Raw genomic sequence first — 14,052 nt, forward strand, 5'->3', positions numbered from 1 at the left:
CTATGGGTTCTTTAAATTAATTACTCAAAACACCCAAGAAGCATAAAACAATGTTTCACTATATACAGAAATTCACATTATTACAGAGTCAAACTTAAATTTTCCACGAGCAGTTACAATTACTGGTGGATTCACAGTTCTTATGATTTGAGCTCTACTGTAGTAGATTTCGTCTTTAGTGTCAGGCCATTTCTATAGCTGACCTTCTTTGGTCATCACGTTCACCTTATAATCTTCTGAATCTATTTCAGTAACGATTCCTGGAAATAGCAAACTATCATATTTCACAAGGAACTGGCCATCCACTTTAATCACATCTTCTACCAGTTTCTCAAATAGTTTCTCACCAAATTTAGTTTTTGCTGTAGTTACGTGACCTATAGTTTCACCATTACAAATTTCTAAGTTATGTCTCTTTGCAATATTTGGGAATGGCTTACAGTTCTTCACTGAAGATGGCACATTTAATTTGTGATTTCTGTGAACAATTTCTTCACTGTTCATCAAAATCACATGAACCTTTGACGATGGATCTACTGCAATCACAAAGTCGGTGGCATTATGTACAATTGACTTCCTGCTCTTGACTTTCAACCAAATTTGACGCTTGATAGCTCCTCCAATCCCGTCAACTGGCCCCTTGCCGTGTGAAGTAGCAAAATAATTCCAAAATATTTTCTTTTTGTGTTCATTTGCAAGAGTTATCATAGCTTCTGCGATGTGTCTATTCTTGAACTGTGAACTAGGCCCATCAGACCAAATCCTGACATCACTTACTGATGGTGGTAACTCTTCAAGAAGTCTATCAATATATGCTATCAGTGTGTTTTTGGAATGGTCAAGAACATCAGAGGCAATTACATATCGTGGATTAACAACTCGTGAATGACATATAGCAGCTGTGAACAAACTTACTTGAGCATGTTGCCAATGAGCACTCTGTATCTCATCTTGAGCTGTGCAGGTGTAGTTTTCCGAGAAATCTACTTGAATGAGTGCTACGTGTGGAGTTGATTCAACTGCTGCTCGTTCTGTTTGGTAAGATTTTGACTGTGCTCTCTTTAAGAAACAGTGTTCCAAGAATGGTGGGCCAATAGTAAGTATATGATCAACCAAATCCTGCAATTGTCCGTCATCCTGCACTTTTAATAGTCTTCCGTCACACTCCTTCCATACAAACCAATTCACATCCGATGAGTTCTCTGTAGCAGCACAAATTTCATTAAGTTTTGAAGGCATTAAATCTTTGCAGGTCTCACATTCTCCAAACCAACAATTTATTGTGGCATCCTAACATACAAAAGATTCTGGTAGGTCGTTAGTGTATTCTGGGAACTCTGGCACAAATTTGTGGAGAGCATTAACAGGGTCAATAAAGTTTTCATGGTAATGACACAAACATACATTGTGAGGGAGCTTGTTGCTCAACATTACATGCTTCGGCCTAAGTTCTGCAAACTTGCTCCTTCCAATGACTGTGCCATTTTCATGACAAAACATTGCATAAGCATGAAAACATAAGGTGTCAAATTTGCATTTTTGTCTTGTTCTTGTTCTCTCTGATAGTTACTACATCTTTCCGTCCAGGAGCCTGGCGGCTAATTTCATCATTTTCGTAAAAGTGAATTACGGCATTCCTAGTATCAGGGTTTAAAGATTTTGCTGTGTAAGGTGCTATACTGGTTGGCAAAGGCTGGACATAAGACTCAAATAACTTCTTAATGATAACCGTTTTCTTCCTTGGTGATTTTGGAAGTGCTCTTTTAACTCGAGCAGTGGCCTTTCCTAGACTAGATGAGTTCTTAAAAGGTCGAGAAGCAGTATTAGATGTTTCAGGAGTGTTTTGATTTGAAGTTTCTTTCAATTTTTTTCTGTACTTAGCTTCTCTCTCCCTCCCTTGCTTTTTTTCTTTCTAATTCCATCATTTTCTTCTCACGCTTACCTAATGCCTGTTCATTTAGCTTCTTTCGTTCTCTGTATTTGTTAGTGGTCTCTCTGTGCTTTAGCCTGTACTCTTCATACTTGCCCTCATCCTTAAGTTTCTGCCTTTTCTTCCTCATCTTTTCGACTGCAGTGTGCCGGAAATTAGGCATTTCGTCACCTTTTTTTAATTTTTCTATAATTTTAAAATTAATTTTGGAAATCTTATTTTTTAAATTTATCTGGTTGTTAAGGGGGTGATTTACTTTTTGTTAGGCCGGTGTACGCCACGTATTTAAACTTTGTGCCAGTGGACCGAAGCCCCTTCCCAGGGGGCCAATCTGATATTTTGCTGTCTAATGTGGACGTGGACAGCCAGGTTGATATTTCTCTCGCCTGCAGACACGTCCCGAGTTTGTAATATTATTTCTCTTCATGACCAAAATTGCATAGAGCAGCTTGTGAGCTGCAAGCTGCTACTTCTTACAGGCTTGCTGAGAATAGCAAGTCTCGTCACGAATGGGTCTCCTGTGGACCTGTGTTCCCAGCGGAGTGGCGTTTTCTGCCCCCCCCCCCTCCCCCCCTTCCCCCTCCCCTTTAGTTCTGAGAAATCAAGCCAGGAGCAGTGACCTGACGGGAACTTAGCCAAGACGATGGCCTAATTCAAGGACGTTCCCCCGGGTCCGACAGAGACCTCCACGATATCTAGCGGCAGAAAAAGTAACCGCGGACCTGTCACCAGCGTGCAGAGCTCACCCTCGTGACACCTGGTGGCAAGTCAGCTCACCGCCTCAGTTAGTTCCCCTTTACGCCGCTAGAGTGCAGCGCTGCGGCGCCTTAAGGGCCTATGCTTCCTTCTCGCGGCCTGTAGAAGTCGATTCTTTGTAGCTTCCGGTTACCGCCGGTGGAGAGCACGCTGGTTGTGTTGTTATCACGCCCGCCTCGGGCACCTCCGCATGTTTTCGGCTTAGAACCAAACCTTCCCACTCCTCCCTAGGGCTTTAGCGCCCGTTTTAATTAGAAGCCTTGTCCGCCATCGTGGCACTCAGTACTCTGACCTCGGCTGCTGACCACGTCTTCTCTGCGTCCTCTGCGCTAAGAGGCTTTTCGCGGGAACGGCGATTTTCGGTTGCATAAAAGATGTAGTCAGTTGCTTAAGGGATGTGATCCCATTTGTACAGTAGCCAGGCAGAGGTAGTTTTTAGAAAAAGTCATGTGTAGTTAAAAATTTTTTTTTTATTCTTTAAAAATCTGGTTTCCTAACGCGCATCCGCGATTTATCAGTGCGCGTCATCCTGATGTCGGCGCGAGACACCTCGGAAGCCCTGTTTCCACACCCTGTTTGGTGAGTAATCCGGTTTTTTTTTTTCCCCAAATTCCCGTTTGTTGGCCTTTCGCGCCGACTGTGTATGACTGTCTGGACGCAGGTCTAATTCGTTTTGAATTTGGCTTGTGTTTCAGACAGGGTTCAAAACTTCCGGGAAGAGAAATTGCTCCCCGCATGATCTTCGGGACCTGCAGCTGATTTCCCCCTTTAGAAGAGTTTTCCTCTCGGTCCGACGTCATCCTGGGAAGACCCGGGTGATATGAGCTATATATATATTCCACTTGCATAGAAGGAACTAAATTCGTAAAAAAAAAGATACCAGCGAGCAGTGCTTTAAGAACGTAATCCTCAAGAACATGTAAAATCAAGCAAACTCATATTGTATATGTAATCGTTGCGAGAATCAAATTTTGGTGCTATACTTGAAATTTTTGTTAATGTTATCATTTGTTTGTTAAGGTGTAATATGTATTGTTTTAAATAATGTAGGGGCACCCCCTTAACTTTGTTAATTACTAAGATTTTTATTATCATGTCGAAATAATGCTAAAACAAAACCTCTTAAAAATAAACCAGAAAAACCTATAGACCAAGCTATTTATATAGCGTTTTTATTTATCATATACCTTCTTCTACATAATGATCCACGAACTCCCAAGTTACTAGTGTGCAGGGAGTGTAAATTTTGTCTTGTTCACCGCCTCGTGTCCCCTCTGGTAATTAACTTTAATTTTTCTTAATATTTTGCCCAGCTGTTTCCAAGGCGTTTTTAATTAATTTAAAATAAGATAATTTTTGGGCACGAGGGGCGTTACAGCAGTTAAAGGCATTCTAAAACAAAATCACAAAATAAAATTATAACGTTAATTTACAGGATAGGAACATAAAATGCATACAGGTGTAGCAACCAAAGTTATAGTCCTTTCCCCTTATTTAAATTAATTAAAAATAAGATAATTTTTTTGTCACGAGGGGCGTTACAGCAGTTAAAGGCATTCTAAAACAAAATCACAAAATAAAATTATAACGTTAATATACAGGATAGGAACATAAAATGCATACAGGTCTAGCAACCAAAGTTATAGTCCTTTCCCCTTATTTAAATTAATTAAATATTAATGATTTAGTATACCATATTGTAATATTCAGTACTGAGGTTAAGTATGCTCTTGGCACGCAAATATATTTGCATGTAGACCATAGGCGTGCCCAGATATTTCCATTAGGGGGGGGGAGGGGGCATGCTAAATTTTTAAATCAGAAGCTGAATTTAGAATGTTAAATAGCCTAAATACATTCAGTCATTGACTTGTTTATATTTTTGTGCAGTATCAACGAGATATGTTTACTAGTTAATATTTATATCCGTATAATTTTAACAATCTTGAAATTTTTTTTTTTCCATAGACAATGTTTACAGGGTACTTACACATTTTCCCCCCTCAAATTTTCCAATAGCTTGTTCCAGATATACCTTGAAATGAAATTATTTTTAGTGAATGCAAACACAGCAATTCAGTCAACAGAACTTTAACAAACCTCTTAAAAATTTTTTTTTGCTTTGAAATACATACATCATCGTAAAAAAAATTAAATCAAAATTCTAGATGACACAGACGACACTCAAAAGGTACATGCTTTTTAAACCACAATAGCTTCAATTTTCAACTGACCTTGTTTTACAATTAATGATTGTTCAATCCATCAAATTTTAAAAACATTAAAAAATATTTTGATTTATGTGGGGATATATTGTACAAAGCACTGATTACCAACACAAATTTTAACAAACCTGCAAAATATTCAAATTTACATGGTAATACATACTACTTAATTATGTTCAAATTAGCATAAAGTTCTTATTAAAAACACACATTTTAACAAACCTGCAAAAGATTTTCATTTACATGGTAATAAATTCTACGAAATTACGTTAACCCAAACGTTATCTCAAAGTTCTGATTACAATCACAAACACAAATATTAAAAACCTGCAAAGCATCCTCTTTTTTTTCAATCAATTACTAAATTTAATAGACTCAACAAATTGAGAACAGTTTTGATTACAAAAATAAATTTTTAGAAACATTCTACTGTATTTAATTACGTTAAAATTAACCCAAAGTTATGGTTACGAACACGCAAAAAGTCAAGGTAACTTTCTCTCAACAGCTTGGAACTATCTATCATAATTTCAAGTTGTTTTCCAATGAACAGAAATATAATGATATCCAGGCAATTTTAAGTTAAACAAACCGGCAAGTACTTTTATATATCTGGCAATACTTGCTGCTAATTTAAGCACAAGTTCCCAAGATCCTGTTTCAATTCTATTTGTCCATGTGACATTTCCTGTTTTTTCTGTATGATCTGGTTTCCTAAATCCTTTATATTCTGCTCAGATTTTTCAAACATTGTTATGTTTAATGGCGGGAAAAAATAGATTTTGTCTATTTTCTAAACAACAAGAAATGTGTACAAGTACTACATGTATATTATTCAAAGGCTTGGTTTATTCGACTCGAGAATACCTTGGCCTTGAAGCCAGCCAGTGATGCTGTGACTGTGAAGTCGCAGGCACAGATAACTAACGGAAGTTTGATAAAAGAAAGAAAGGACGGGATTCTATTTTTAAAGCCACGCACTTAGGTGGCGACTGCAAGGCTGAAGAATGTGACAGGTGTCAACGGCAAGATGTCTAGTGGCGAGCGAGAGGGGTGGAGATAAAGCAGACAAATAACAAAAGCGCGCTTCAAGCGATCACGCCGTAAATTCCTCAAAAATACCTCGTTATAGCCGTGTTCTCGCTATTACCGTGCTCGCTATAACGAGATTCTACTGTACGTTCAAAGGTTATATCTGCAATCCAGGTACCTAAATAACCAGATTACAGATGAACGCTTCATTTCTCACATTGTACACCATTTCAGTCATCATGTGCAGAATTGCATTCTGGGAATGAGGGCTAGGTGTGTTGAGGAGATGGTAGCTCTAACTGAAACCCTCAACAGGTGAGATGAGAGAGAGGAAGGGTTACAAGGCAGGGAACCAGGCTACAAGGACAGACAGGGAAGGCAAGCGAACATGAATTTAAACAGATAGAGGATGAGGATTGAGCCTCAGATTCCTCCCAGTTTGATAATAGAGGGGCTAAGAGACAGTGTCATGTTTTGCAAACAAAGGGTCAAAACCAAGTTACACATGATAGGGAAGATTTATTAAAAACATGTTGTGTTACTAACATGCTACAAGGGAAAATAGGGGTTTGCCCCTATATCCGGGTGAAATTGTTGGTGACAACCTGAAGGCCAACATGCTAGTTGACACAGGCTGTGAATTGACGGCTATATCAGAAGAATTATTTTTGTCCTTTCGTAACCAAAATTACTAAATCATTTGCCGTACTGCCAGTTTCAAATGCAACTATTGTAAGAGCCACAGGGGTTAAGAACAAAAGTAAGGGGGAAAAAAAAGTAATTTTTGAAACTAAATTTGAAGATGTCATAATGTGGATTGTTTTCTTAGTAGTGAAAGGGCTCAGTATCAATGTAATTTTGGGGACAGATTGGCTACAGGGTAATAATGTTGTAATTGATTATCAAGGCAATGTATACGATTGACAGGGACACAAATTGGCTTTATATCAGACACTAAAGTACAATCTTTCAGTTTGTACATAATAATGGGAAAATATATTTAGGGAGAAATAGAACTGGGGTGTAATTTACTGAAGTAACAGTACATTACAAAAGCAGACATTGCTCAGATTATATTACACAGTGGTACCCCTGAACAACAGGAATAATTCAGACAAGAACATAAAGCGTTTGGGAATTTTCCCGGGGTTAAATTACAAGTATGAATGTAAATTAAATTTAAGAGAACACTAACCATTTGTTCAGAGACCTTACCCAGTAGCATATCAGCTAAGACCAGCAGTAGAACAGGAAATTCAAAACATGATAGATACTGACACATTGAGGGGCGCAGTTCAGAATATAAAAACCCAATGACAGTTGGGAAAAAAAAACTGGAGGGGTAAGGTTATGTTTGGATGCCAGGAAGGTGAACCAAGTCATAATACCAGATCAGGAGTCCCCCGAACCTATGGACGAACTTTTACAGAAATCTGAGGGTTGTTCATATTTTTCTAAAACTGATTTGTTTGCATCTTATTGGCAAATTCCTTTGGCCATTGAATCAACACTTTGTACTGCTTTTCCCTACCAAGGAAAAACTTATTGTTTTAAGAGGTTACGTTTTGGCTTGAATGTTTCAGTCAGTCATTTCAATCAGGGACTTGAAGTTGTGTTAGGACATGAATTGCTGGAGGTGGTAACTTTATATGTAGATGATATAATGATTGCCACCACAACGTTTGAAAAACATTGTCAAATTTACAAAAGTCAGAATTTTTAAAAGATGAGATATAATTTTTTTGGTAATGTGGTAAGTGCAGAGGGCATTCTTATTGACCCAGAAAAATTAAAAGCAGTAAGAGATTATATATCCTCTACAAATCGTAAGCAGCTGGAGAGATTTATTGGTTTTTTCAATTTTTTTTGGAAATACATACAGAATTTAAGTAATACTTGTGTACCACTGCGGAAGCTGATTCAAAAGGGACGATGTTGGGGATGGGAACCTGAGCAGGAGCAGCAGTCGTACAGTTGAAGCAGGAGTTGGAGAAGGAAATGTTGCTCCACCACAGGAAACGTAAAAATGAGAAATTTTACATAGCTTGTGATGCTTCGAATGTGGCCTTAGGGGCAATGTTGTTTTAAGTAAATGAGGGAGAAGATCAGGTACCCAATAATTTCGCCAGCAGGGCACTTAACACAGCAGAGGTAAACTACACAACAACAGAAAAATAATTGCTCAACATCATGTTTTCATATTTAATATTCCATACTTACATTTATGGTAAAGAAACTGTAGTATTTACAGATTATAAGGTCTTATGCCACATTAGTTCCTGCAATTTGTTACACGGTAGAATCACAAGACGGATTCTGGCATTACAAGAGTACACTTTGGACATGAAACATGTTCCAGGAAAAACACAAGTAATTGCTGATGCTTTGTCTGGGTGGGTGGCAGAGTTACACGCTACCCAAGCAAAGGAATTTCAAATCAGGAGTCCGTGCAGGCAAACGACAGAGGTGGAGAAACAGGGATGAAGGGATTTTAAGAGAAGCTTAAGGATGGGATTGCTGAGGATCCGATGTTACAGATTGAAGTAAAAAGAGTTGGAGTCAGCTCAGTGTAGATATATTATTAAGGATAAATTTCTAATCAAGGAAGGGCATATTTTTCAGAATATAAGCAATAATGCACCAAAATGTGTATTGTGTATAACTAATAATTTAAAAACTGAAATTGTACACTAATGCATGTACAATTTGGACACTATGGCTTGACAAAGAGGGTGCAACATATTCAAGGGTTTTGTGTATTCAAAGACATGTACCGTTCCGTTGCGAATGATGTTAATAATTGTTTGTTATGCACTCAAACAAAGGTAATGAACAGTAAATGTCAGGGAGCAATGCAACATGTATTGGCAACAAAGCCTCTGGGAGTTGTATGTGTAGAACTGATTGGCCCATTGCCTAGAGGAAGAGAAGGTGTCAAGTGTATTTTTATAAAATTATATCCAATAAAATGAAATACTTCGCAGGTTGTAGCTGAAAAAATTCTCGAAGTGTATGTAAAGAAGGTGGGGGACTTCAAATAAAATCATTATGACAATGGACCCCAGTTCTGGAGAGAATTTCTGGTGTATGGAAAAAATAAGGTAAAATTGCAAATCCAGGAGATAAATGCTGCTTAATTACATGGATACAACACAGAACCAGTGTATTGCAGCTAATCTGAACACCCTGAAATATGCTTCTCGCTATCATCCCTGTCAATATCTGCACAAAATTCAATTGAAATACAACCTGTCTAACATCCATTCCAACTGAAAACATTAGCGATAAGTGAAGCTGGATATTTAAATTCTAAGCAGTCACAGTGAACATTGTAAAAAAAAAGTTAAAGTTGGATCAAATTGAATCAAAGTTACTTTTGAATAGCACTCTAAGTAGGTATGAGTTAGAAATACACACTTAAATGAGCTAATGTGAGATTAAAAATTACTTTACTCGAGTACACGCAAGCCTTTTAAACATACCTACCACAAATGCAATTAAAATTATTATTCAAAAAATTTTTTATCTACTTATAACACATAATTTACACCACAAAATATATTTCTCCGCACCTTAACTACCTAAAAATAAAAAAAAGCGAAGTTTTGAAAACTAAAGCAAAAATACTTTTTGAAGTCAAAATGGAGAATTTTAAGAGTTCCACTCACTCCAAGACAATTTATAGTCTTTGCTCCAACATTCTTCAGTTCTGCACATCTACATTCTGTAGTTCGGCCTGATAGAGCCACTTGCGTTCAGATTTTTTCAGGTGTATTCAGACATTTGCTAAATAAACAATAGGCCTACTGTTAGCAGAATAATAGAAGCTTTTTCAAACAATAATGCTCATGAGTAATTTTTCTTTCAACTAAGTAACTTACCTAATACAACATGTTTTAAATATCACTATAACGTATTAGTAATATTTTTTGATGGCTAAACCAAAACTGACATTTTTCCAAACATGGTGGATTAAATAGATTTTATTGTATTAGGAAAAATGATTTCATATATTAATATTTTAACTCTTTCTCAACCATAATGAAACAACTACCAAAGAGGCAAAATGTCCAGTTAAGCTGGGATGCAGGGTTCGCTTATAAACTTGTGACGAGTTTAGCCGTCACCTGTTTGTTTCTATTCTTCGTCCGGGTGATGTTGTGCCCGTTTAACCGTAAGGCGTCACTGCTAGCTGTGTGCTGGCAGCGCCCCTTTTTTTTGTGGTGAGTGCGACGCGGGAAATTTTGGTTTGTGAGGTTGGTGGTTGCGTTGTTCTTTTGTTGTCTGAAACATAGGAAGGGAGAAAACGAGTTAGGTGGAGTGGGACGAGGTGGGTCAAACTGGAGAGAAACAGGCGAGCTGTGATTAAGTTTTTTTCGGGGAGTCTTGGTGACGAGGATATAACGGGTAGCGTCTAGGAAGAGTGTTGGGCTTGACAAGGGAAATAGGGAGTGACGAGAGTTGTACGACGCAAATCAGAGGTTGTGGATTCGCGGTGCGCGAATAGTATAGCAGTGAGCTATAACTTTTTGAGTCGTTTTGGTCTACGATGGCAGAAATTCCTGAGGTGGAATTGCCCCGTTTCTCCGGTGGCAGCCAATTCCTGTGGTGGAATTGCCCCGTTTCTCCGATGGCAGCAAATTCCTGTGGTGGAATTGTCCCGTTCCTCTGATAGCTGAAATTTCTGAGATGGGATTATACCATTTCTCCACGCCGCAAGCAGCCATTTTCCTGGATTTTGCCTGTTTTTTGAGGAAGGGCAGAAATCATCGGTGACCCAGGTTGGAATATATTTTAGTTTATATTGGATAACGGCCTGATTACTGCACAATCACAATCAAAATAAAAATAAAAATAAAAAAGGAAAATTTAAGTGCGGCGTGACTTTTGAAGAATTATTGTGGTTATTGTGAAGCTGTATAGTCCACGTTTGATATATATATATATATATATATATATATATATATATATATATATATATATATATATATATATATATATATATTGTAGTCATAAATTTTTTATGTGAACTTGATTGATGACCATATACAATTTTATAGAATTATTTAGACATTTATGTGAGTGTATTAGCCACCAGCATGTTTGTAATCTGCAAAACCGTTACTTTTAGTGGCAAATGTGGCATGAGGTGATCTTAGGAGATTTATATAAATGTATTAGCCACCAGCATGTTTGTAATCTGCAAAACCGTTACTTTTAGTGGCAAATGTCGCATGAGGTGATCTTAGGAAAGTTATATGAATGTATTACCCATTTGCATGTTTGTAATCAGTAAAACTGTTAGTTATAGTGGCGAATGTGGCATGAGGTGATTTTAGGAGATTTATATAAATGTATTAGCCACCAGCATGTTTGTAATCTGCAAAACCGTTAGTTTGAGTGGCAAATGTCGCATGAGGTGATCTTAGGAAAATTATATGAATGTATTACCCATTTAGCATGTCTGTAATCTGCAAAACTATTAGTTTTAGTGGCGAATGTGGCATGAGGTGATCTTAGGAGATTTATATAAATCATGGTGGCCACTCACAGTCACCAAAAATATTCCCTGATTTTTCCCTGATTTCCCTGATTAAAAATTCAAAATTTCCCTGATATTTACAATTACAAAAAAAAAACATACTTTTGATGAAAAATATATTATAGAAAGAGATTACTCATATTTTAGCACCCTGCTGTATTTTCTTCATTATATACATACGGAAGTTCGTTAAATAACAAATACATTTTAAATATGTCACTTTACATTATAGCGTCCCGTTCAATGACATGCAGTCTGTGTTTTGTTTTATGTAATGGGGTATTTCAGTGGCGAGTGCTCAAACATTTTTTCACACAACTTTTGATAACTGTTCTTTAATTCATTTTTGAAGTGTAACATTTCTAGTTGTGAAACAACTAATTGATAAATCTTCACTGCATTACAATCAGTACTCCCATCTGTAGCTAAAGCAAATGGTCCAATTACTAAAGATTCAACAGTTTCAATTTAGTTTCACCAGCCATATACTCCACTAAATCAGATGTTTTTGCTCTCGCACAGCTGTATTTCTGTGCAATTTTTGAGTCCGGAAACATAGCTCTATACAAATTATCCGAATGATCGGCTACTGCTATCGGTAAATTGTGTTCTACCAAAAAACTTGTAAACAATAACTCTGCGTTTGTTACTTTCGTTTCTTCAGATGTAGCGAAAAACGATGATATAGATTTATTGCTCGTCACGGCTTTAAAATGTTCTGCATGTTTCTTTGATTCAATATGCCGTCCTCAGTCATCCCTTCCACCATGCGCAATCGAAAAGTCACACGTGCATACATTACAAAAAGCGTGGCGTTCCAAAACATTTGAAGATGACAAGCATGGCCATTATTTTATATAGTTTGGTCGAAAGTTCTGAAGAATAACGTTCTTTTTTTTTTGACCCAGATACACATTGTTCTGTCACACGCTTCATTTCTACAACCGGCACTGAAGAACACAACACTATCGAACAACATAAAAAGGTTTCTCGTCTGTACACACGACAAAAACACTTTGATGAAAAAAATGGCTTTCAAGAAAGTAAATAACACAAGACAGGTTAGCCAAAGTACCGTACAAAAATTATCGTGATGTAAGTAGCTAACAGACGAAAAAGTCCGAGAATATGTACTAGTTGTATCGTACAACGGACGTAATACCGTACCATTTCTATTACAAAACACAACAATTAATCTACTTATTTCGACAGTACATGCGCACATTTATCAGTTCCGTTATCTGCGCAACCACGTGATGTATTCGAACTGCGTTCACGAAACACGCACACCAGAAACGGAATTTTTTTTCCGTTACCCAGCAGCAAAAAGCCTCGTTTCCGTAATAAACCAGCGATGTTCCGTAATTCCGTAATATTGTGTTAAATCCGTAATAATTACGGAAAATCCGTAATGGTTGGCAGGGAAATATACATGACACAAAAAATTCCCGGTTATTAAAAAAATTCCCTGACATTTCCCTGATAATTCCCGATCAACGTGATTTCCCTGATAAATCCCGGTTTTCCCGGTTTTCCCGGTGAGTGGCCACCCTGTAAATGTATTATCCACGAGCATGGTTGTAATCTGCAAAACTGTTAGTTTTAGTAGCAAATGTGGCGTGCAGCTATTAATATAAATTGTTGTTGTTATTACCTTTTGCACTTTGAAAATAATCCTAAATAATAAAAGGAAAAGTTCTAACGCCTGAACTTAGTGTTTATTTCTTGAGACTCTCCCTCTTCCCCTTACTGTACCGGTGGGAGAAGAGAGAGAGACTCATTTCAATCTTTACAACTGACAACTCACCTTCACTTCCCGAAGGTTCATCGCCTCATCCCAGGAATAGTACTTTCTCTTCATTCTGGAAAATACAACCATTCCCGATAAGAACTCAATGGAACTGATTTCAGCACTTCATGCAGGTTGATCCTTGTTTGACTCCCAGCAGATACTGTCTGCAATTACTGGTGGGTGGGTCGTCTCTGAATGTTTCCATTCTCCTCGCCACAGCTCCCTCAGTCCACTCCTCAGGTCAGCTGCAAGTGATACATCTGTCGGTCCTTCTCACAGCATCCATGCCGTCTCATTCATGAGTGCTGGATGAGTTACCTGGAGTTTACAATACAGTGCACGTGGCACAGGCCAAGACACCTCACTCAGCCACTGGTGGAGAACATACGATGCAGTTGTAACACTACTGTGTACATTTGTGCTGTCATTTCTTCAGACTTAATTCCTTCCATGGAATTACCAGTGTTGTCTAAACAAGTAACATTTGACATCAGCTGATATTAGCTTGTTTCCCAAGTGTTTATGTATGCTATAATACTAAATTAGTTGAACTCAACTACAATAAGACAACTACCATAACTTACACTAGAAAATCTCATCCTATTATTTTCAATTACAATACAAACTGTTAAATTAAACTATAAAGAAACCTAAAGTTACTAAAGATCTTGAAATTTTGCTAGCCTCTAAATTACTATTTCATTATCATATTCAATCTTTGTTATCTGATGTGAACAGAACTCTTGCACTCATTAAATTTATTACATTCAATGCT

General features: G+C 37.5%; 1 protein-coding gene across 20 annotated transcripts in view; it reads right to left on the reverse strand.

The window, feature by feature from the left end:
• Positions 1 to 14,052, reverse strand: part of LOC134527213 (serine/threonine-protein kinase dyf-5) — a 407,519-nt gene that overhangs the window by 340,947 nt on the left and 52,520 nt on the right. For 19 of the 20 annotated variants that reach the window (XM_063359689.1, XM_063359690.1, XM_063359694.1 and 16 more), the window contains one exon: positions 13,293 to 13,347. In XM_063359689.1, coding sequence (XP_063215759.1) covers positions 13,293 to 13,347 — 55 coding nt within the window. Of the gene's footprint in view, positions 1 to 10,070; positions 10,228 to 13,292; positions 13,350 to 14,052 lie in introns of those variants that run through there. The other variant, XM_063359704.1, reaches the window with a different exon arrangement.

Source organism: Bacillus rossius, chromosome 1 (genome assembly GCF_032445375.1).
Source record: "Bacillus rossius redtenbacheri isolate Brsri chromosome 1, Brsri_v3, whole genome shotgun sequence".
Lineage (NCBI taxonomy): Eukaryota > Metazoa > Arthropoda > Insecta > Phasmatodea > Bacillidae > Bacillus > Bacillus rossius.